Source organism: Salminus brasiliensis, chromosome 1 (assembly GCF_030463535.1).
Source record: "Salminus brasiliensis chromosome 1, fSalBra1.hap2, whole genome shotgun sequence".
Lineage (NCBI taxonomy): Eukaryota > Metazoa > Chordata > Actinopteri > Characiformes > Bryconidae > Salminus > Salminus brasiliensis.
In genome coordinates, this window is record NC_132878.1 from 68,499,936 (window position 1) to 68,525,312 (window position 25,377).

The window sequence follows — 25,377 nt, forward strand, 5'->3', positions numbered from 1 at the left end:
GCCACGCTGTGTGTTGAGAACTGTGTATTGCTGCATAACCCATGCATTATATGTATATGTATGTGTGTGTATATATATATGTGTGTGTGGTGTGTGTGTGTGTGTGTGTGTGTGTGTGTGTATATATATATATATATATATATATATAACTGTGATAGGTCTGTATCTCTCAGCTCGTTTAAAATGCATGTGAACTATAGAGGAAGCCCAGGGGCAAGAAATGACAATTCTCCATAAGGCTGCTTTAAAGTTTGCATTTAGTAGCTTAGTTAGTTTAGTTTAAGATTAGTCAACATTAATTTATGCTTTAGTTAATATTTAATTCAAGATAGCTTTAAGTTAGATTATGTCAGTTTAGTTGAATTTTGTTAAAGCAGCATTATGTAGCATTTTTACTGTAAAATAAACTTAAGCTTCAAAATCATGCAGATTCTCCACTGACACACTGTAACAGGTACAACAGCATCTCTATTGTTGCCATTTCTGGGCTTGGAACATTACCAACCGCATATATAACTTTGATAAAGAGGGCAGGACATTGCTCTTCAGAACTGCATAATAAGTCATATCTGTGTAAAATCCTGTAATATTACTCTGCCACATCAGTCCACATGATTCTCTAAGCTCGTCCAGAAGTGCATGTCCTTTACTGCTGTCTCAAAGTGCAAATTACACTTCCCCACTTTTAGTTAAAGTTCACGTTATGTTAATGAAATCAATGTAGTTAATATGTAAAGGGTGTTAAGTTAACTTCAAGTTACTAAATATAATAATTTAAATGAGCTTAGCTTTAGTTTACATCAGGTTAGGTAAAGGTAGTTTAGATAAGTGTTTATTTATCGTTAGTTATTGGTAGTTAAATTAACAAGTTAGTTTAGTGGAATTGAGTTCTTTAAGTTAGTTAAAGTTAGTTTGGGCAATGTTTAGATTAATTTATTTAGTTTAAACTAGTTTAACATTGATTTAATGTTTAAATAATAATTCAATGAAGTTATTTGGATGAAATTTAGCTGAAGATAAAATAAAGTTATAAAGCAAATGTCAGTCAAAGTTCAGTTGGTTGATGGTTTGTTTGGTTTAAATTTAGATTACATTTATTTAGTTCAATTTAGTTTAAATTAGTGTTGTTAAAGTTAGGCATAGCCAGTTAGTTCACTACACTACACAAAGGATCTACAGCTGGGTATTTTTTATTTAGTCTAGTACTGCATATAATCTTAAAGTAGGTGAAACGGTTGTGAAATACTGATACCATCAGACAGGGTGAGTTCAGCTCAAAGGAATGTTCCAGTCAGTGCAGTGTATTCTCTAAAGTGGTGCAATGGTTCTTCAGCCGTTCTTGAAGTTCAGTTGAACCAATTGGATGCTTAAATGGTTCTTTGCCTGGTTCAAGGATTCTTCAGATTGATGGAAACTGTGGATTCGGATGACTCCACTATATTGTTATGTGTTCGAGAACCATTTGTCCAAAATTTGTAGCACCCATTTGCTCAGTGTGCAGGTGTGTGATGCTGATACCTGAGTTGCTCTTGGTCTATCTTTTACTTTACACTGTTTACTGACACTGCAGGATGTACTGTGCACAATACAAACATTGCTCCTTCTCTCTAATATTGATTTAAGGAATGTAAACTATTGTAAATAATGTCTCTTCACTTCTCTTTCACTCCGCCGCTGTTCCCATAGTCCTCTGCGTGCAACTCCCACCGGGCTCCATAGAACTGAATGGATGGTCCGCTGTTGCGTGAGCTGTAAACAGGCCTCTGTCTACTGTGCAGCAGTCAATGTGTTGCATTTACCGACCATCTGCATCTGATCAGTTAATGATTATACAGCAGCACAAAAGCAGCATGGAATAATAATAAAACCACAATTTGCCTCAGCCTGAGCTGGATGCTCGCGATTTGCATTGCGACTGTTCTGCCTGGATTTGTTTATGAATGTACTAGATCTGCTTTCTCTGAGCTGTGAAAACCTATATTAAAGCAGGGTGCAGAAAGAGTACAAGAGCAGGGGGGTTTAATTATCTATAAAGTCGGTAAATATGAAGCGCTGCTGTTCTACAAAGACTCATCAGCAGCTAAAATAGTCGACGATGGAAAAAAAATTGCCTGTAATTTCATAATAAAGGAATTTCTGAATTACAAAACACTGCACAGCCTGCCCAGCCACACCACTGTTTATTGTCTTAGCGGGTGTGTGTTGACAGTAATGCGCATAAATTTGTGTAGCACAACCGTCCATTAGTGCCGCCGCAGAGAGGATCCCAGAATAGGACTTCTTGTATCTTTTCATGGTCATGTGACCCTGCGCCGGCCTGCAAGGGGCTGTTTGTTCATTGTTAATCTTCAGCTGCGTCATTTAACCCCCTTTCCTCTGTGTAGCCGAGACTGAGATGCTTCTTTATGGTCGCTGATTAAAAACATTCAGATTCTCGTTTATAATAATCCGGAGTGTTTGAAGTGTTCTTCTCCGCTCAGCTGCCGCCAGGGCTGCAGTAATGGTGAGTAATCGTAGAGCCGTTTTCCGTAGTCAGTATCACTCCCTTCATTTCTCGGAGCGTGTGTGCTGTTGATAAATATCATGATGTCATGCTTGAGGACGTGACTGTGAGAAGAGTGTGATGCTGATTGCAGGGTTGTTCTTCTCAGTATGAGTTTTCTGAGTGCAGTGGAAGGCTCACCTGGGTTCCTCACAGGTTTTAATGAAAAGTCGACGATGACGTCGCTCTTTCGACTGTCCTGATCTGTAATGAGCTTCATGACTGGAAGATTTGCAGGAGCTCCTCAAAGAGACAGTACTGGGTAGAGCTGGGCGATTTGAAAAAATACAATACACAATATTTAAAGACATTTTTTACGATATATGATATTTATCACAGCATTTCATCATGTAGACAAAATGCACCAACAGCGTAACTGCTATCCAAATACTCGCCCATAGTGAGTACTGTGATTTGTACTCAATACACTCTTTGTAATGAAACTCTTTAAGCACTGGTGATATTCGTGATAAACTCACAGAAGCATATTGTGGACCGTGGTAACAAAATGTATCACAATATGATAAAATATTGTTCTATTTCGCAGCTCTAGTACTGGGGTCAGTAATGGATTTATGAATTTTGATGAAAACCCTAATAAACCCTGTTTTGCTTTATTATGTAATGAATGCACAATCACTGAAGTCCTGATTTGAGGATTTTAAACAGTTCCAGCCTCTTTACAGAAACTGCGTGATTAGCAGTAATCATCTGCTCATCTCTCTTATCGCAACAAACCATTTAAAGGAAGTTCTGCCTCTTACACAACAATATTCATAAAAAATATCTTTAAAAAATTACGTGTACTGAAGAAAAGACACGCTCTTTTTATTTAAAGTGATTTGCGGTTGTTTAAGTTGTTCAAAAATCTCAGGAAAAAATGTTCAGGAAATGTTTCCACAGTGTTTTTTTGTTTTGAGTTCTGGTTCTTCTGATGTTTTCTTTTTGAGTCTAGATTGGAGACTCTTGGAGAGTCTCCACTTTTAGGTCTCTGCTCCTTTCAGTGGTTCTTTCTCATGTTCTCATTTTGAGTCTCGGTTGCTGGCTGTGCTTCTTCTGCGTGCTCCTAGACAGGTTCTCATTTTGAGTCTTGATTCCTCTCTGTGGTTTTCTTAATGAACTTGGGGAGGATCTCATTTTTGAGTGTTCCCTTTCAGTTGTTCTTCTTCATGCTCTTGGGAAGGTAAAGTTCCTTTTCGAAAGAATTGTACAGCAGGATTCTGAATCACTGTAATTTTGCCTTTGCTGCCATGCAGCATCCAGCTCCGGTGAGGTCACATGGTCCAGCAGATTGAGACCACATCCTTACCTAGAAACCAAATTTCTGAGCTTGCGTAACTCCTTCCTGTTGTATCGGTTCATTTTAAATGCACTCATTGGTTGCAGTTATAGTTTAAATTATGATAACCCTGGTAGTGCCCCCTCAAGGCATTTGGAGGAAATTACACACCAAATTAGACTGGTGTAGATGGTCTGTTTGAAGGATTAGAGTTTGAAGGATTAGAGTAGGCTGTCAGTGAGATAATCAGTCTAATCACAATATTTAACCTCCAAATACCAATGGCGTTGAACATTAATAAAGTGGGTCTTAAGGAGCTCATAACATGGAAAGCTCAGCGGAGCGTGAGGGGGATATAACCCACAACAACACAGTGGGGATATTAGTAGGGCTGAGCAGGTGGAAACCTTAGCTCAAGTGGATTCTGGGTTAGTGGGGTTGGATTTATTTTAAATCAGGGTGAATGCAAAAACTTGGGATGTGTGTGTGTGTTAGCCTGCTTTGGCTAGCAACACATTAGTGTTGGCCTTAGCAATTTACATGGCCGTGCAGCAGCCAATGGTTGTGTTTTGCAGCATTTAAAGCAGAAACTTTCTCACCACACTGCTCTGTTCTACCAAGCTGTCAGAGAACATCACATGGTATCATCTCTCTATAAAGTTCACCTCACTAACAGACACCTGATGACTGAGTGTGTTTCTAAGGAAACTGGGGTTTGGGTGTGGGATCCTGATGTTCGCTTAGTTCTTTTTTTACTTTTCCTCAAATGCAGGAAGTGGACGGACGGGCAGTAAGGGATGAATGTTAATGACACTGCAAGATATGTTCATAATGCCATGGTTAAAATTAAATTTTTCCTCTGTGTTCTAATGGACAGTTTACAAAAGCCATTATATAATCAACACCCCACCTCCCATAATAAAAAAAAGGAATGGTGGGTAGATGTCCAGCTGTGAAAACACCAAAGCCTGCTTCTGCTTTCTCAGGCCAACTCAGGTGAAATCTACTGTACTGATCTGCTGGCTTTTACAGACAGACTCCTGTTTCACCTCTGTAGCTTTGAATCCCCCAGCCCTACTGTCCCCATCTCTAAATGAAGCTAACATGTAATGGAATATGACGTCCCACCGATTAGCAATGGTGCTGAATAGATGTCTAAATCATTACACACTCTCCTCCAAACGTTGTGGTGGTGGTGGTGGTGTTTAGTCATTTCTAACAGACTTGCTTATGTGGTGTCAGGCATTCTTTGACACTTCCTTATCTATGAACATGGACTAAAGTACTGACAACAGTAGCAGCATCTGGACATCTGACTTTGGTCTATATATTTGTTCATGTTTATAGATAACACTGCATTTTCTTTATCTAGATACACACTTTGTAAGGTCTACACTTGGACTAAGTATGCATGATCGTGATCATCATAATCATATGTTTGGTGAACAATTGTTTTAAAGTAGTCTAGTTTAGGGTGCTGGACTGCAACGGCTGCTTGACTCTCTCTCCCATTGTTTTACAGGACTGAGGTGAAGGTGGCATGCCCGAGGGATCCCACAGCACAGCCCACGACGTCCCGATGGGCGAAGGTAAGACTGTCTTTAAAGCATTGCTGTGAACATTCTCTCAAACTCTGCCAAACTGTGATTATACAGCAGGAGGGTTACCATTCAAAAGGTTGTCTGGGATACAGAGGGGATAAAGGCAGCAGGGTTAATGAGACAGGCAGAAAAATCCTCATACAGACGTGCTTTAAGGAATATTTCATTAAAGAAAACACTGTGTGTCTGTGTTTCTCTGAATAGTGTTATTTTTATTTATTCTCATTTTGTGAGTTATTATTCGTTTCTCCTGTACATTCACGTGTAAGGATCAGTTGTTCAGTTGTAAGGATCAGACAACACCCTGGTTCACACCTTTTTTGCACTCTTTTACCCTTCAATGAATCATTACATCACATCACTCTCACTAACTGTAACCGCAGTGTTTTGCTGCCTCGCTAGAGCTTGTCTTTTGGTCTTTTTTTGTGTGATGCAGACTGTACAGTCAAGTCCTGGATGTAAAGAAACCCACCTGCCTTGCTGGGCAAACATTACATCCTCACACGCTGGGATGAAGCAGAGTGGTTACTGTGCAGATGGCTACATTAATAAACCATATACCTCACCATGTGAGCGAGACTTAAAGCATCAGAGTTGCCTTACTTTACTAACTTTGTAAAACAAACTATAACAAATAAGCACAGATATAAATGTACAGCATTGCTGTTTATTTGTCACAAAAATTAATATTTGTGCTGGACCTCTGGCTCAGGGCATTTATTCTGAAATCTAGCTAGCAGCTCCTCCCTTCTCAGTTCTCCTTATATGGAAGAACAGCTGTGGCAGTGATCTCATTACCCCCTCTCCCTCGCTCTTGGCTTTCCAACATTACAGGCGCAAGTCTCCAACCGAGCAGTTCATCTCTGGTCTCTCTCTATCGCTGGAAAACAGCAGAAACAGCAAAGCTGTGGCTTTTAAAAATGGCGGCAGATCAGTCCGTGGATTTGCATAATAATCCGATACCCAATTGTGTTAGTATCGTAGTCGATATCCAATCCTGGTATTGAATTGGTGCATCCCTATTAATTAGCCCTGAAGGTATGAAGCAAATGTAGTTAACATGTAATTGGAGCTTCCACTCCATAATTTAGCACTGGAGCTATGAGGCCTACGTTGCTAACAATTAATAGAACCTTTTACCCTAGCAAATATGAAGCTAATTTAGCTACGATGTAATGGAACCTTATACCCTGCCAATTAGCAGTGTTGCTACAAAGTGCTAACCATGTGCCAAAGACATCCAAACACACCTTAAGCAGCCTGAAGTTTGTTAGTATATCTTATAGACTGAATAGACTTGCTAATGTGTTTTCTAAAAGCTCTCACTTTTTCATTCACTTGAAATCATTCAGTACTCGTGCTGCTGTAAGGTGTACATGTCTGTGTGTGCAATGCTGCTGTAATGATTCCAGGGGGCGCTAAAGCAGTGGATCCAGCAGGTCATTAGAGTTTGACCTCAGGTCTCCAGGTCCATGTGGATGAACACGTTGTGGGAAGAGTGCGCAGGCATGTGTCTGTTTTTAAAACAGCTAACTGGATTAGCGGGATTAGCCCAAGAGCCGTCCTTAACCTGAGAGTGAGAAAGTGGGAGGAGACTTCTGTGTGGGTGCAACAACACACACACATGCACACACACGCACACACACACACACTGTTAACTTAAACCAGTCTTACAAAAGCTGCATCTGCATGTAATCTGGATGCTTGAGGCATGTGTGTGTTTATTAAAAATGCTTATTTTGTAAATTATTTTTGATTTATTGTTATTCACATCATCAGTCACTGCCCAAAACAGCCACCCCTAGAGTCCTCATTAACACCTCAGTATGTACAAATATTTACCAAGAGCATTGTTTAAAACACACACACAGATAATCAATCTGAGGAAGCTGTCCATATCCACGCATGAGGAGTAGGCTTTACTTTACTGTGTATTATAATGTTCCACACCATGTTTTTGAAGATGATGCCAGTGTGTGTTTTTCTTGTCTCGACTGCCTTGCCTTGCCTTGTATTGTGTTGGAGACTCTGCATGTGTGTTTGTGAGTGAGTGTGTGCATGTCCCATGGGTTGGCTGTAACAGGGGGCTTACCCTCCATGTCTCTCATGTCTCTCTCTCTCTCTCTCTCTCTCTCTCTCCAAACACTCACTGATTGGTCGAGTATTTCTGTCTCTGCAGAAGAGAGAGAGAGAGAGAGAGAGAGAGTGAGAGAAAGAACAGCAGCAATTTATTTAATGTTGGTGTTTAATTATTGCATTTATTTTTATGCATAATAGTCTGTGTGTTGTTTGGCTCAGGCTGGAGCTATTAAGTCAGGCTGGAGCTAAAGCTGATCATCAGGTGTGTTTTGGTCTATAAGGTCAGTTAAACAGTCAGAATTTGCTCTTTAGTGAGTCGTGTGCAGCTGGACTTCACCAGGAGATCTTTCATTAAGAAGAAAAAGAAGAAGGTCGATGCAGGTTTGCAAAGCTAATTTGATTTGAATATCTTCAGAACTTTTATAAAGATGTGTAAAAGTTCTGTACAGTTATTGATTTTCTGTGGTCAGTAAGGTACTTGAAGTGACTTAAACAGTTTCATTTATTCTGGTTAAACTTTAGTCTGATTTTGATTATATAACTTATTACACACAGTCATCCCACTGTTCTCCTTTATCTGCAAGGCATTTTAGTCATGTCGGTTTCAATCGTTTAAATTATTTCAGTAGTATTATTTTTTCCCAATTATTTCAGTGGTGTCAGTTATTTCAGTCATGTCAGTTGTTTGCCATTTTAATTGTGTCATGTTTCTGTCTGTCAGTTGTTTCTGTTTCTGTCATATCAGTTGTTTCAGTAGTGTCAGTAGTTGTTTTGCCTTGTTCCAGTCAGGTCAGTAGTTTCGAGCATTGCAGTCGATAGTTGTTTCAGTCGTGTCAGTTATTTCAGTTGTTTTAATTGTCAGCTGTTTTTTTTTGTTGTCAGTAAGGTCAGTTGTTTTAATCATGTAGTCCTTTAGTTGTCAGTTGTCTGTTGTTTTAGTTATGTTAGCTGTTTCCATTGTTCCAGTCATGTTAGTAGTTTCAAGCTTTGCAGTTGTGCCAGTTGTTTCAATCGTGCCCGGTTTTGTCAGTTGTTTCTGTTTTATTCGTATCAGTTGTTTATTTCCATTGTTTCAGTTGTGTCAGTAGTTTTTCAGTTGTTTCAGGTGTCAGTTGCCGTCTGTTTATTTTTGTTGTTAGTTGTTTTTCATTCTTGTCAGTTGTTCCATTATTTTTGTGTCAGTTGTTTATTTCCATTGTTCCGGTCATGTCAATGATTTCTTTCATGTCAGTCGTGTTGGTTGTCTTTTTTTTTTTTTTTTTTTTTTTGTGTCAGTTGTTTCTGTTTCAGTAGTCAGTTTGCGGTTTTAACCATTTTAGTCATGTCAGTTGTTTTAATCATTTTGGTTTTCATTTGTTTTATTTTGTTGTCAGTTGTTGCTGTTTTAGTGCGTATTGTTTTTTCTGTAGTTTTAGTTGGTTGGTGTTTCAGTTACATGTTATAAAAGAGAACTAGAATAACATCATTTTACAGTGCTCTTACTGTATAAGCCCCCATCCCCACCTGGAAAAGCGTTTTTTTTTTTTTTTTTTCATGGTTTTGCCTCAATTATGTAAACTGTTTCAGTAATGTCAGTTCATGAATGTATTTCAGTTAGTCCTGACACTAAACTGTTTTCTGGTCAGGTTATAAAAGAATTAGGTTTACTGGATACTTGAGAAGTTCAGACCATCAGGAAAATCTTTGTCACACACAAACAAATGACATGCCTGACCTGCATGCAGAGTTCAGCCTTGCACACAAGCGTGTAATTACACACAACAAGATAATTACACCTTTCAATAGCCCCAAACAAAAAATCTGAGTTTTCCTAATGTGTGCTACCTGCATCACTGCACTGACCAGTCTGTATTGATGTATCCATTTAGAGCAGGGGTAGGCAACGGAGGCACAGAGTCCAGCACAGTTAGCTGATTTCCTACTAAACCTTGCAATTAACCGACGAATCAGGTGTGCTTGAGCAGGAAAATCACAAAACTGGCCAGGAATCCGTCCCTCCTGGACCTGAGTTACCCACCCCTGCTTTACAATATGCTGCTGTTGCTGTTTTTGTTGTCTTATACGTTCAGTGTATGTCACAAACTGGACTGTACTGGATAATTTGTACTTTGGAACACCCTGAAAACCAGAATCTCCGGTTAGAGTTACAGACTGAGGAGTTGTACTGAGGAGTGTTATTAAATATGCTCTGTGATCAGTGATAGCCAGTGATTAGCCAGAGTTCTGTCCAGCAGGAACCTCAGTGACTCTCCTACATCTGTCATCTCTTTACCATGCAAAGAAATATAGGTTAATATCTTCAGAGAATTGATAACCAGAAGCCTAAGTACTGATATTTTAGTTCATTATTATTATTTTTGATAGATATTAAGTCTGTTTGGCCTCATTCATCAAAAAAAAAAAAGTTTTTACAGTTTCTTCTGATGTTCACCAGTGTTTTCTGATTTGGAATTTGTTCAGCGGGATCAAGCATTATAAGAGCATAGCTGTGAACAGGTCTGCAGTTTACTAAATTAAATGGAGGATTTGTGAATGGGTATGGGGATAGTTATTGTGATGTAAACTGAGGTGTTAGTTGGTTAGTCATTAGGTGCAATATTTAGATTAGCAAAGAATGACTATTCAGGAGTAAAAAATGAACAAAAAAAGACCTGTTTATAATCAGCAACGCTATATAGTCTGAATCCTGGATACATATAAACACTCATGGCCTGTAACACTGCTGTGTACACACCACTGGGCCTGGGGGAACAGAAAGGTCTAAAGGGGGATTATTTCTCAGGTTTTGCAATTATGTATTCCAGAAAAACATGCTGTTAGAGTGTTACAGTGCTCCTACTATAAAAGGGTTTATGGAAACATGACCCCTCCGGAAAAGCACATTTTTTAAATAGTTTTGCCTCACCGGGTTATTATTGATAAACACATTGTTGGAAGCATTTTTTTTTATAGGAACTACATTAGTGTTAAGCCGTGGTCACACTAGGCTTAAACTTGGGCTCACACTAGGTAAGTGATTTTGCATTCATGTCTTCTGGAGCAAATAAATGTCTGACACAAATTCAAGTCCATGTCCATTAGCTGCACTGGCCTTTTTAGGGGCGGTCTAGCTCTGAAGACTCCACAGACTCCAAATAAGCTGATAAAGCAGAGAAATGCTGCAAATGCAGGCACCAGGGAACTGTATCGTCATCTTTCTGTAGTAGTTGAATATTATCACAACATGGCAATAATACAGGAAAAGGACAACAAAGCTTTCTTATATTTCATTTTATTAAATTTATTTAGTCATTCAATATTCTGTTCAATTCAATTCTGACAATAGAGAAACAAGGTTTTTGCACCACAGCAACAATATGCATTGCAATATGCATGTGCAATGTACTGTAGTTTTTATGCTTACTTTGCTATATTATTATTTGTGCTAACCAAGTTAGCTGGCATGCTAATCACTAAGTTAGAAGATGAACTCCTGAACCTTATGTTAAATCACCCAACTGTCCCGACCATGGATACTGTATGTAGTTTTATACATGGGATAGTGTACTGAGGTGAATTTACACAGTCGTATCAGAATATTATGACCACCTACCTAATATTGAGAATAAGCACCCTTGGGTCAGATATATAGTTGGTAACAGCACCTAAATGAATGACTGTTTGTGCAGAGTGATTTTTATTGTGGGGGGGAGGATGAATGATTTTGCGAGACGATGTAAAGTGTATTTAGACTTATGAGAGGGGTCATGGCTATATCTAAGTTTGTTAGATCTATTACCATTTTAATATATGAAGAATGTGAGTGTATGTGAGGTGTGTAAAGGCGAACAGTGATGTTACACAGCATTCTATACATCAGTCAGACGAATCTTAACATTAAAATCAACTTCCTAATGTCATGGAGAATCCCCTCGTGCTGCCAAAGCAGCACTGACACATTGAGGCATGGACTCCACAAGACCTCTGGAGGTATTCTGTGGCATCTGGCACCAAGATGTTACCAGCAGATCTTTTAAGTTCTGTAAGTTGTGTGGTGTTGGCCTTTTGGTAGTTGCTGACCACTGCCTGCTTGGAACACCCAACAGGACCACCGTTTTGAAGATGCTCTGATCATCTGGCCATAACAGTTAGGAACCTGGCTAAGTGGTTCAGATTTTTACGCTTGCTAATTATGTTTTGCTTCTAACACATCAACTTCAAGAACTGACTGTTTACTTGTTTCCTATTGTATCCCACTGTGAGCAGATAATCAGTGTAGTTCACTTTGTTGTTGGTTACAGTAAGTTTGCGTGTTTGAGTTTGAGGTTGCTTGATCAGTTCTGCTTTAATCTGAAGGCCGTTCTGAAGGTCAGTTTGTATCGGAACCACTTTTTCAGTTCAGTTTATTTCATTTCAGTAAGCTGCTGCTGTAAGCACTTTGTCCAGTCAGCTCAAAACATTAAAAAATACTGTAGTTTATTTTGAATGCTGTGACTTGTGCTGTGATTTGAGGCAGTTTGAAAGAGTTGTCAGGTGTGATTGGTGCTGGATGCAGGAATCTAAGCTTGTAATGATTCCTATGTTGTGGACATAAGTCCAGGACTGTGGCAGTTACATTGTTTCCAGTCCTGTACAGAAATATATTTCAACAGAAAACACCAGAGGTAGAAAGTAGCAGCTTGTAACTACTATTGTTAAATGACTTGAGCATTGTCTTACCTCCCTCTACTTGTATTTTCTGCCTAATAATTTGACCTTAATAAAAGACCTTTATGCCCCACCCACACACTCCTGGCCATCTCTGAAGTGACCTTCAAAGCAGAAACGACACCGAGCTCCAAACGTGTAGCTCTGAAGAAAGGTCAGCTGACCTGCAGGGGGGTTACAGTTCACACAGATGGGCAGTGTGTGGGGGTGTCTGTGAGTGTAATACACTACAGTGTGTGATTAAAGGCATTTGGTTTTTGGTCTACTATGATTATTTGAATAGAGAAATATGAGGATAATAAATGGCCTGATGAACACATTTTTATATACCTGTTTCCACGTGTATAATTTGTCCTCTAAACTGATTCATGTGGCGCTTTTAACAGTGTTCACACAGAATGCTGCAGTTTATACTGGCTTCTGTAGTTAGGAATTGTTATTGTTTGCTCCTGGGCTCCCCCTACAGTCGGGAAGTGGAATTTACGCTATGAGACTCCACTAAAGGACACGCTTTTCACATGCACTAGAAAAGCTGAGGGATACAGAACAGTCACTGACGGTAAAAGAAGCATGTGGACTGAGGAGCTTGAGGAATACTACAGAAGTTTATCACAGCAGTACACAGTCAGCGCTAGCGTTGTCCTGCCCTGAATCTCCAAAGTGTCATAGTGCAGTTAGCAGCGTGCTGAGCCCGGAGTATCAACAATAGAGACGCTTTTCTCCCTGTTACAGTCAGTGGAGCATCGACATGATTTCTATAACGCTGCTGTAATGCTGTAGCTTAGCCTGAATGCAGTATTCCCACATGTAATTTGTCATCAAATCTTTACATATATATATATATATATATATATATATATATATATATATATATATATATATATATATATAGCGTATAAGAGCTGTTTAATTATACAATAATAGCAGTAGTGTCCAAATTAACTGTGGACTTTAAACTCTCATGTTCCTGCCTCCTTCTGTTTTACTGCACTGTATATATTATACAGTGTATTATATCAGTGTCAATAATTTAAAGACATTCGGAAATCTGTTTTGTATTTCTCACATCCATTTCTGACCTATGTTGATTGATTCTCAGTCCCAGTTTCTTACTTAAGCTTGACTCCAATTGAACGTGAGGGCAGGACCTAGTAAATAATTAGCTACTAAACAAGCAATACAGCCCCAGTAAAAACACAATGGATTGAATGTGGTTAATGCAATATTAAATTCCTGGTAAGGCTGAATGAAGTCTAGGCTTCAATCTCACCCATCAATTCCTTCATTTCAAACCCACTGAGGTAGTGGACGCTACAACACTTGTCACTGTCTGTATATCAGTCTCAAAATCACAGAATCCAAAACGGTCTATTTATTTTTAGTTATGTCTCTTTGGTTCATACATAAACCCACACAAGCTTTAGATGGAGCTCTGGAGGTGAAGCGTATAAGAGCTGTTTAATTATACAATAATAGCAGTAGTGTCCAAATTAACTGTGGACTTTAAACTCTCATGTTCCTGCCTCCTTCTGTTTTACTGCACTGTAGAACCCCTCCTTTTATACACACATACACACTGCTGTGCTGACCTCCCTCCTACCTGAGAGAGGCGTTTTCCTCCTGAACTTGTGGCACACGTGCGTGTGTGTGAGGTTCTGATGGTTGGAGCAGCAGATGCAGATGTTTCTCTGTGGAGAAGAGCTCTTCAGGAATGTGGAGCTGGTTCTGAGTGTGCGTGTGTGTGAGGTGGTAGTGATGAGCATAATGGTGCGGAGGCCACAGCAGGCTTGGGGTTCGATTCTCCTGCCGGAGCTGAGGAGTGTTTGTGTGTGCGGTGTTGGTGTGTGTAAGCGCAGGATGTCCCACTGGTTCGGTAAGTCCACTCAGCTGCTTCTGGGATTTTTAGGCTTCTTTTGAAGGGAGGGGGAAACAGTCCTATCTGCAGAACGCCAGTTCTCATTCAGACCCAGCAGAAGACTTGGCTCTCCTGGTTTACTGCGCTGATCTCAGATGGAGAGATCAGGAGCTCCTGCTGGGTCAGACTGAAGGCCAGCTGTTTGTATTCGAGATCAGACACTGGGTCCAGATGTTCTTTGTGTGTGTAAGTGTTGAGTTGAATCCGACCGATTCTGAAAACAGTCTGATCACTTCAGGTTTTCAGTTCTGCACTGTGTAGAATACTGGAGCTGCAACACAGCTTGTCCAGAACGCAGTAGTTTTCTCACACAGGACTGTTATGAACATGATCACTTTAATAACCAATTATTATTATTGTTGTTGTTGTAGTTGTTATTATTATTATTACTATTATAGTGTGTGAATGTAGTGTCCCTGGCTGTGTTTTATGGTGCTGGGTGAAAGTCCAGCTCAGTGCAGAGTGTGTGTGTAAGCTGAGCTGTTTGAATGTGTTTACTTTTAAATGCACCAGTAGCATACGAGCAGGTGGAGCCGAGAGCCGGCATTTCCTCCCTCCTTCCTGCTGGTCACCTTCAGTCACCTTCTTCCAACCATTAATAACACAAACACAGAGCTGCTGACCACTACTCTCTACACTGCCCAGCACACTCTCTGCATCTGCTGAGGTGAACTGAAGACTTTCAGTGTCCATAAACAAACAAGACAAGAATATAGAAGATAATATAATATAAAATATGGACAAAGTATTGGGACACCTGCTCATTCAATGAAGGGTTTCTACTGTCTAGGAAAAGCACCTCATCCCCAACATCCCAGCTCATCCCCAAAGTATTGGATAGAGCATCATCATTCCGGACAACACCGTTCACCTGCTCTGCTGCTCAATGCTGCTGTGTTTTATACTCCTCTAGTCAATGCCTGGCATTAGGCATGGCGCCAATAGACTCTGTTTATCTGTTCCAGAGAGTCCTATTCTATTGGTGGTAGTTCTCTACAGGGACTAGACAAGCTGTGCTGAATTAATTAATTAGAAGGGATGTCCACAAACATTTGGACATCTAGTTATGTTAGTTTAATTGGCTCAGTGTTTTAGTGTCATGATGTTCTTGGCTGTTGTGGTTGTTACTGGGTTTTACCTGCAGATCTGATCTGTAAACTGTATGTTTTTATCTCTGTATCAGGTTCAGTTCTGCTCAGATTTACTGTGAAACCGTCTCTCAGTGGGCTGCTGGGTATGTTTTACATATTAAACCTCACCTGGATATCAAACATCACCGATCATTCCTCCATTGATTCATTGTGTGTGTGTTTGTGTGTGTATGTGTGTGAATAGCTTTGCATGTTTAGGCATCACCGCAGACCTTTGCATGTATTAATGATTCATGTAACGGCTGATCTGAGTGGATGATTTGACTTTGATGTAATGGAGGAGGCTGGGTCAAGTTTATTACTGGTGTGAAATATCTGTTTCATTGCTGGTGTTCTCTGTGGATTTACTATCCACTGCTGCTCCTTAATCATTGTGTATTTTCCCTGGAAATCTGCTCTTTCTGCCAAAGTTCATGTCTGTTTAATTGTTCATTGTGTTTGCAGGATGCACACTTCATGCACAGTGTGTTCTTAAGGGCTGTGGGGCATTTCTTTATGAAACACTTTCATCTAACAGTACTGTAAACAGCATAGCTAATTAGATGGTTCTGAAATTCAGGCGCACAACTCTGATACAGCCACGTTAGTTTGAAAAGTCCAGAAATTTCTTATTTTGCTGGGTAAAAAGCATCGTTATGAAGGTGGTGATTTGGATTTAATTTATGGTATTTAGTAATTAATATATTATCAAGGCAGATTTTTTTATTTAGTATCATTTATTATTACATGTTTACACCAGATTTATCTATTCTGACACCACTAGGCTTTCTACTGTTTTTGTTTATTAGGATTTAATGTGTTCATGGGGCAGTGGTGGCAAAGCGGTTAGAGCAGTTAGAGCTCCGGGCTACTGATGACAGGGTTGTGGGTTCAATACCCGGGTTCGACACATTTCGCTGTACACAGATACGTGTACTTTACTCTATTATCATCTGACTTTTGAATTATTGTTTATAATTGCGAACTTTTCTCTCTGTTCATCTGCAGAATCTCCTCGGTTGTCCACCGCCTCGGTCAGTAGCAGTGACCGGGCGTCCACAGCCACACTGTCCGACTGCTCTGACTTCCCGGACAGTGTGAGGCCCGTGAGCGTGGTGTCCACGGTCTCATCTGGATCTGGCTCATCACGGGACGACATCGGCCCTGTCGGCGCCGCACTGATCGCTGAGGATGACCTGGAGCTGGACCTGTGTCCTGCCGCGGAGAGCGTTGCGACGCAGGAACTCGAACATTCGGCCCCGCAGCACTGCGGTGTGTGTGCTGAGCTGAGCGACCACAGCGCAGTGTGTGTGCAGAATCAGAATAGCGACCGCTCTGTAAACAGTCTGATCCCATACGCCTCGAAAGCTATGGCTCCCAACCCCCAGCTCACATACCTGGACCGTGTCATCATGGAGATCATTGAGACGGAGCGGATGTATGTGCGGGATCTCTGCAGCATCGTGGAGGTAAATGCTTACCTGCCCTGAATTAAAGCAACAGTTCTATGAGAAGTCGAACTTGCCCACTTTCCCTCTCTTATCCAAAATTTAGTCCAGCAGCCAAGACGTGTTTGCCTCTTGCCAACAACAGCAGTCGCTAAACAATAAAGGCTAATAACCCGTCAATTAGCACTGCAGCTATGAGGCTAATGTAGCCTAACAAACAGTATAAGCTTATACCCCACCAATTAGTGCTGCAACTACAAGGCTAATGCCGGTAACAAACTATATAAGCTTATACCCCACCAATTAGCACTGGAGCTACAAGGCTGATGTAGGTCGCGAGGCTCCATGACATCATCTTATAGCATTCTTTAACCGGTCTGGAACAATTACATTGAAGGTACACACACACACACACACACACCCCAAACAGATCTGAACACTAATGGAATAAAGAGCTTAACTAAATGGCTGCACAGTGAGGTGTGTGTGTGTGTGTGTGTGTGTGTGTGTGTGTGTGTGTGTGTATTATTGAACCAGGACAGTGAGTGTATATCTCAGATTATCCTCCACACCTGGTTAACAGTTAAATCATTGCTGCTACTGAAACACTCCTGTCAGGTGTACATGCAGCCCAGTTTTACTGCTGTAAAAGCAGGACACTTTGCCTTTTCATCATGATCAGGCTACACTGTACAGTACATTATAGCTCCAGTGCTAAATGGTGGGGAATAAGCTTCCATTATTGCTAGCGTAGGTTTATGTTAATATGCTCCAGAGAGTCCAATTCTGTTAGCAGTACTTCTTTACAGGGACTCTGCAAGCTGTGTGTGTGCATTTCTGTATCCGTGTCAGCAAAGGGTGCAACTTTATTAAAAGGGGTGTTCACAAATATTTGGACATACCGGGACAGTACAACGGGTGCAGCATGCCCCAGGCAAGGACTAGTTCGGACTTGTTCGGAAGAAACAGTGAATGAGCAGCTGTCCCGATACTTTTGTCCATATAGTACATCATGCATGATTGGTGTAGAGGTCAAATCTGCAAACAAGTGTTCAAAATAAAAAAGTTAATTCTAGCTGCTACAGTAACTGAGGGGTGACTCCCTCCTGTAAGGTGTAGTTGTCGTAGTAACTGAAGGCTGACTCCCTCCTGTAAGGTGTAGTTGTCGTAGTAACTGAAGGGTGACTCCCTTCTGTAAGATGTAGTTGTCGTGGTAACTAAGGGCTGACTCCCTCCTGTAAGCTGTAGTTGTCGTAGTAACTAAAGGTTGACTACCTCCTGTAAACTGTAGTTGTCGTAGTAACTGAAGGCTGACTCCCTCCTGTTGGGTTTAGTTTTCATAGTATCTAAAGGGTGACTCCCTCCTGTAAGGTGTAGTTGTCGTAGTAACTGAGGGCTGACTCCCTCCTGTAAGGTGTAGTTGTCGTAGTAACTGAAGGGTGACTCCCTCCTGTAAGGTGTAGTTGTCGTAGTAACTGAGGGCTGACTCCCTCCTGTAAGGTGTAGTTGTCGTAGTAACTGAAGGGTGACTCCCTCCTGTAAGGTGTAGTTGTCGTGGTAACTGAGGGCTGAATTCCCTCCTGTAAGGTGTAGTTATTGTAGTAACTGAGGGCTGAGGGCTGACTCCCTCCTGTTGGGTTTAGTTTACATAGTATCTGAAGGCTGACTCCCTTCTGTAAGGTGTAGTTGTCATAGTAACGGAGGGCTGACTGTGTGTGCGTGTGTGCGTGTGTGTGTGTGCGTGCGTGTGTGCGTGCGTGTGTGCGTGCGTGCGTGCGTGCGTGCGTGCGTGCGTGCGTGCGTGCGTGTGTGCGTGCGCGTGTGTGCGTGTGCGTGCGTGTGTGTGTGCGTGTGTGCGCTCACAATAGGGTTGATTGGTTGTGAATGGGTTTGAGGGGTTAAAGTCCTAATAGCTGCTGACCTTTAATGAGCTGCTCATCCTGTGGATTAGTGTTGCGTAACTCTCAGCGTCACTCCTGAACGTGCAGGAACATGCAGTCCAGATCTGCTCCGCCCATAATTACTCAGTGAGGAGACTGCACACACACAATCACTATACCAGCATTTTGTTTGTCACGTTTCACGTGTATAACAGGCACACTCTCAGTTTCGACAACAAGAGCGCTGTTGGGTTGTACAGGAGCTCCCATATTTGTCTCTAACTGCTATTCAGTTAGAGACAAATTCCTCTAGTCATCTACTTAAGTCTCTCCAGTGACCCTTCTTCTCTTCAATCCTCCTTGTAAATTTTAGCCCAGATGAGAATATTTTCCCTTTCTGAGTCTTGGTTCCTCTGTGTGTTTTTTTTTTTTTTTTTTTTTTTTTTTTTTTTTTTTTGGTCTTTTTTGGGTTTTTGGAATGAATAATGGACCTTTGTTGGTTAAAGTTTATGCACTCCTATTTCTTGTTGCACTGGCAACACTTTTGCAACCATGTGGGAAACCAGAGCAACCACCTGGGATACCAGAGCAACAACCTAGCAACTTTATAGTAGAGCTGGGTAAAAATACTCCATATGGGAGAGTATTTGGATTTGTATTTGGTTGTTTTTGTTGTTGTTGTTGCTGTTGTTTTACACTGTTGGTGCATTTTGTCTACATGACAAAATATTGCGATTAATATTGTAGATCGTAAAAAATGTTTTTAAATATTGTGCTATAAATTTTTTCCATATCACCCAGCTCTACTTCATAGTACAACAATTTAATTACTTGGTTGGCACATTTTCTACAATTATTGTCAAGTCAGTGTCTATTGGCTTAGGATAAAAATGGACCCTTGAAGTTAAAAGGAGTAGCAGCGTCCTAAAGCCTGAATTGTGTCTGAACTTTAGTCCATGACTATAGATAACCATGTGTCAAACAGTGCCAGAATGCATTTATAATGACGCATTTATTGGTGTCACAGCACTGGGCGCCTCAAATGACCACATTTTAATGAGTAACAGACATAATAATGATCCTCCTGTTTTTCTGAGGCAGACTTCCTCAATCTCCTAATGGTACCAATACTGCCCCCTGTGGTCAGAACACTAAATGACTATTGTGTTTTTGCAGGACTATCTGGCCCACATTATCGACACAGCCGACCTGCCCATCGGCCCAGAGCAGGTGTGTGCTCTCTTTGGAAACATAGAGGACATCTACGAGTTTAACAGGTGAGAAACCTGTATACTCTGCCCACACGACTCTCTGACCTCATTTTTTAATCCACCTTTAGTTAAACTCAGAATAAATGAAAGATGACCCTTATTTACAATGTGGTCGAGCATTATATAGAAGGGTTAGAAACGCGTATACATGTATGGTTAGCAAAATATGCAAATAAGACCACAAATTTAATTAAAATAAAAGTAGGATGCGATAAAACAAACACGCTAAACAGGGCTACCAAATAAAACTAAAAAAAAGATTTTAATAATAAAAGTAAATAAAATAACTGAAAAGGAAAACTAAAAATAATTAAAATAATAAAATAATAAACCCAGAAATATCATAGATAAGAAAAAGTTAATATTAATAAATAAGAAATCACTGAAGTCAACTAAAATGAAGAAATAAAGAGGTTAAAATGGTCAAGTGACTGAACAGGAGAAGTTGTAGATTTGTGTTTTAAATTACAATTAGGGTTTTTTTTGAGGAATTGTGTCTGATATCACCATGGTTCAGTTCCATTACTGCGATACAATTGAGCTCTTAAAATACACAGATATAACTGGAGTGGAGTACAGACAGCCGCAACAGCACAGCAAGATTTGGTTGAAAGTAAGCTCAGATAAAGATAACAGATATTCTTATAGGGAATAAAGTTATCCCCTATACAGTCTCCACGTTACTTTGATATTAAAACTCTGAATGTAATTTATTTTGTAATAAATTATGAATTATTTGTTTTATTTTGCAGTTTTTCTATGGAGAAATGTTCAAATAAGTTTAGTTTTGTACAGTAATATCAGTTGGGTACTGTAACTTTGTAATAAAAAGGACTACATTTTGCCCTGTATTAGCAATACAGAAAATATGAATATTTTTATTATTATGTTTATTTATAATTCAAATGGTAAAGAGCAATGAAACACCACATTATTTCATTAATGACATATACATATGACGTGTCATATTAGCACTCAGTATTTCTAACTGAATCACTTCATTAAGATGGTGATCTCCGCACTCGGACTGCCCCAACGCTTTCCTGCCTTGCAGCCAAAAATACAACTCGTACACACTGCATCTTTCACAGCACACACACACACACACACACACACACAAGAATATGCTTAAATACGGAAATGAGAACACACATAAAACCCTAATCAGATGATGGGTATAATATAGTGTAATATTTATCTGATCTCTCATTACTGTAATAGTAATGAGCAGAACGTAACTGACCTTAACACTGCTATCAGCTTCAGGAATCTGTCCTCACCACCCCTGCTCCCTAACTCGTCCAGTCACAGTGAGGGATTGACTGAGGTAATGAAGGAGTGCTGTGAGGTGTTTTGCTGAAGAGTTTGGAGTGTTACTGAAGTGGTTGTTGGTTGGTTGTGTCTGTGTTTTTTTTTTGTTTTGTTTTTTCTTGCATGCTTTCAGAGCTGCACATTTAAACTTACAAAATCCAGATAAACCTACAGGACAGATTTTAATGAAGACAGAAAACAGACGCTGTCGTATCTGATTCTGTGTGTCTGTTTAGAGGGGTCCAAGTTGATTTTGTGCATAAGTTGGTTTAGAGGGGTCCAAGTTAAGTTGTTCGGTTTGTAAACGTGTAGACTAGCATTTTCTAGAGTGAGAACGTTCATTCCGGTCATTGGTCAGACCTGCCTGGGACAGGAGCAAGAAAGTAAATACAAGAAGGTGGTCCTGTGTTCTGGACTAGTGCGTATTTCTGTGCAGTTTAACATGGAGCAACGGCCGAGGTGGCATCTGTTCATAGCTGTAGTAGTTAGCTGGGCAACATACCAGGTTAACACCTGGCTATGGGACCCGTTTCTTGAGGAGTACACCTGATTGTTGGGTCGGCTCGTGGTCAGGTCACATTCACACCACGAATAAACCACTCTGGAGTTCGTTAGGACCGGGCTAAGACCACATCTTCTCAAGTTTCTCCCATAAGTTGGTTTAGAGGTGTCCAAGTTCAGTTCGTATATGGGTCCGTTTAGGGGGGTCCGGGGTCAATTCCTCTGTAAGTTTATTTAGAGGAGTTGATCTGAGTGTAATACACCCTTAAAATCTGTCCTCAAAGACACAGATAAACAGTGCAGCTCTGAGCCTCTAACCAATTACAATGTGTGTTATTGTGTGCTGTGAGCATCCTGACCAATCACAGCTCCAGGTGAGTAAGCATGTGTGTGTGGGTGTTGTGATGAATCACATGGACTCTGTGTGTTTACAGAGTCTATAACAACTATTTTAGTTAAAACAAAGCAGATATTTACATTAATGATCACCAGTAAGTTTTAATTGTGTAAAATGTCACAATTACAGTACATAGTGATCTAGTCACTGTGTGAGATCATGCAGGTGTGTGTGTGTGCACTGTGTAATCATTGTTTTTCTAATGGTGTTTTGTGCTATTCTGTGGTCAGTGAGCTGCTGCAGGCACTGGATTTGTGTGAGAACGACCCCGTGGCCATCGCCAGGTGCTTCGTGCTCAAGGTCAGTTTGAACAGTAATGTGGGTCAAACTTCAGCAGATTTTTAAAGCAGATGTGTGAAGAAGTTTGATTCCCTCGAGTGGAGCAGCTGTCTAAGCATTGCTTGGCTGGTTTGATCCCCAGTGACGCCACAGTCAGCTAGGAGTCCCAGAGAAAATAACCAGCCTCACACTCTCTGTGAGGGTAGGCTGGCCCTCCCTCTCCCCCAGCACTCAGCGTAGTACTAGATAGTGTGGGCATCTGTTGACTGATTGTTAAGATTAGAATCCTAGATAGCGGAAAGAATTGGAAACAACTACATTTAGGGGAAATCATATAGAGATTTTCTCATCTGAAAGTGATTTCTGCTGAAGCATTGGCTCACTGCTGAGTTTTACACATATTTGTTATGTTTGTTGTTTTGAAAGTGTAAATAAACAGCGATTGTGCTGAAATGTGTGTGAAGTTTGTTCTGTACACATATGGCCTGAATGGGTGCTTAAAGTGTCTCACAGCTGTTCTTTGTGTGTATTTACTTACTCATTTAAAAAAGGTGCATTATTTTCAAAACAAAGAGAAAATGTGGCGAGCAGTGGGTGTGGGTAAATGTGACTCAGAGGAGTGTGTAATCTCTCCTGTGGCTGTATGATCTGTGTAGTAGAACAGTGTGTAAACATGCTGCTAATGTTGTTTTTGTGTTTTATTAGAGTGAATACTTTGAGATCTACACTCAGTACTGCACCAACTACCCCAAGTAAGTGAAACAGCTGTTAAAGGACGTTAAAACTGTCCTTAATTATGGTGCATCAATAAACATCCTTTCTTACAGAAGTGTTCATTAAGATTTGGTGGACATTAACTATTATCATATGTGTAGTTTAATCTAAAAAGCTGATGCAGGGCTGCCCCCTGGCTGTGGGAACCTGCCATCTGTCTTCTATTTCCCTTCTGTGTAGTCCTGGACTAAACAACATTCATTTCTTTGTTCAAATGGGATAGTTCAACCCAGGATAAATCCATGATGTTTTATACCCTGCACATAGCAAAGCTAAGGGAAAAATAAGTATTATGTATAATTTTTCATAATAAACAGTAAAACTGAAGAATTGTGTTTGTAAAATCATGAAAAAAAATATTGTTGTTTCAAAAGCCTAAAATTAGAATCCGGTCCACATCAGCTGTAGATGATTAGAACATGATTAGGGAGGATTTTGGAGGAGCCTGTCTTAGACCCTAAGACATTTAGTTTGGTTTGCTCTTGATTGGTAAAGTGAGTGCTATTACCATGGTGCGATACAAAGAGCCCTCTGGGGTCTTCAGCAAGAAGGTTGTAAAGGTAAAGGTGCACGTATTTGTCACTGTACAGTGTACACTGTACAGCGAAATGTGTTCTCCGCATTTAACCCATCTGGTAGTGAACACACACTCACACACACACATGTGTTAGGGGCAGTGAGTACACACACACACCCAAAGCGGTGGGCAGCCAACTCCAGCGCCCGGGGAGCAGAGAGGGTAAAGGGCCTTGCTCAAGGGCCCAACAGTGGCAGCTTGCCGAGACTGGGAATCGAACCCACAACCCTGTTATCGATATCCCAGCGCTCTAACTGCAGAGCCACCACTGCCCATAAATGCAGATGCAGAGGACTCTGGTGAGGGATTTTTAAAAAATCTCAGCACACTTAGAAATAAGCCATAACATTTAGACATGTAGAACAAAACAGCAGCCAACATGACTAAGTCAGTAAAGAGGTTTCCGAAAATCCTAAAAGGTCATTAAGGTCATCAAACAGGATCTACAGGTAGCTCTTGCCACAGCTGAAGTCAAAGTACAGCATCTGCAGAATCAGAAAATGACTACACACCTTAGATTTTAATTGGAAAAGTGCACATTAGAGCAAGACTAAAGTTTTCCAAAGAACAAAGACCAGGACATCTGGAACAATGTGCTTTGAACAAGTGAATACAAAGTTGATTTTTTTTAGACACAGTAACAGAAGCCATGTTTAGTGTGAGCCAGACACAGCATTTGAGCACAAAAACCCTGATCAACTGTGAAGCATGTGGAATGCCATGGTTTGGGCAGCTTTTCTACAGTAGGGCCTAAAGAGCTCTCCAACATTGAATCTGCTAGGATTTCTTTATTGTATCAGAGGGAGCTTGAGAAAAATGCTGAATCATCACACAGCTGAAAGAATTCTGCATGTGGGAGTGGGAAACACTTTCTCCCAGTTGATGTCAGAGACTGGTAGATCATTATAGGAAACGTCTAACTAAAGTTATTTTAGCCAAGGAGGGAAATACCGGCTATTAGGGCATAGGGTGTCTTAACGTAATGCGGTGTCTTAACTTTTTTACATGACTGTGTGTGTATGTGTATGCAATCGGTATGACTTTTGATTATCTGTCCTCTCTGTGTTCAGCTCGGTTGCGGCTCTTACAGACTGCATGAGAAACAAAACTCTAGCAAAGTTTTTCAGAGAGCGGCAGGAGGTTTTGAAACGCTCACTCCCACTTGGCTCCTATCTGCTCAAACCCGTCCAGAGAATCCTTAAATATCACCTTCTGCTTCAGGTGAGATACTCACTGTAGAACACGGTCTCCGTGATAGATTTATGATGTCAAATCTGACCAAGATGATCTGATTAGAGGAGCTAAAATGTCTAGCTGGTGAAGGACAGTCCATGTCAGTGCACACACTGACCAGACTTAACATGATTCTTTACACAATCCGTTCGTGTTTGTCTTCAGGAAATAGCTAAACACTTTGATCCTGAAGAGGAAGGGTATGAGGTGGTGGAGGAAGCCATCTACACGATGACCGGAGTGGCGTGGTACATCAATGACATGAAAAGGAAACATGAACATGCTGTTCGTCTGCAGGTAGGGTTCTCTCGCACTCTCTCGCTCTCTCTCGCACTCTCTCTTGCCTGAAATAAAACATTTGAGCAGTTCCCTGAAAGAGAGAATAACAGAACCCATGAACATTTAATCTTATCTGAATAGGGAGTTTGTGGACTGAATGGTATGAGCCTTTCATCTGTTGAATTATTTAATTAA

The 25,377-nt window shown here is 40.6% G+C and overlaps 1 protein-coding gene across 1 annotated transcript in view; it reads left to right on the forward strand.

The window, feature by feature from the left end:
- plekhg3 (pleckstrin homology and RhoGEF domain containing G3) overlaps positions 1-25,377 on the forward strand; it is a 36,057-nt gene that overhangs the window by 1,804 nt on the left and 8,876 nt on the right. Inside the window, exons 2-8 of the mRNA XM_072676658.1 lie at positions 5,344-5,410; positions 16,241-16,701; positions 19,737-19,837; positions 22,271-22,340; positions 23,025-23,071; positions 24,741-24,891; positions 25,069-25,200. Of these exons, the coding sequence (XP_072532759.1) occupies positions 5,362-5,410; positions 16,241-16,701; positions 19,737-19,837; positions 22,271-22,340; positions 23,025-23,071; positions 24,741-24,891; positions 25,069-25,200 (1,011 nt within the window). The 5' untranslated portion in view covers positions 5,344-5,361. The remainder of the gene's footprint in view (positions 1-5,343; positions 5,411-16,240; positions 16,702-19,736; positions 19,838-22,270; positions 22,341-23,024; positions 23,072-24,740; positions 24,892-25,068; positions 25,201-25,377) is intronic.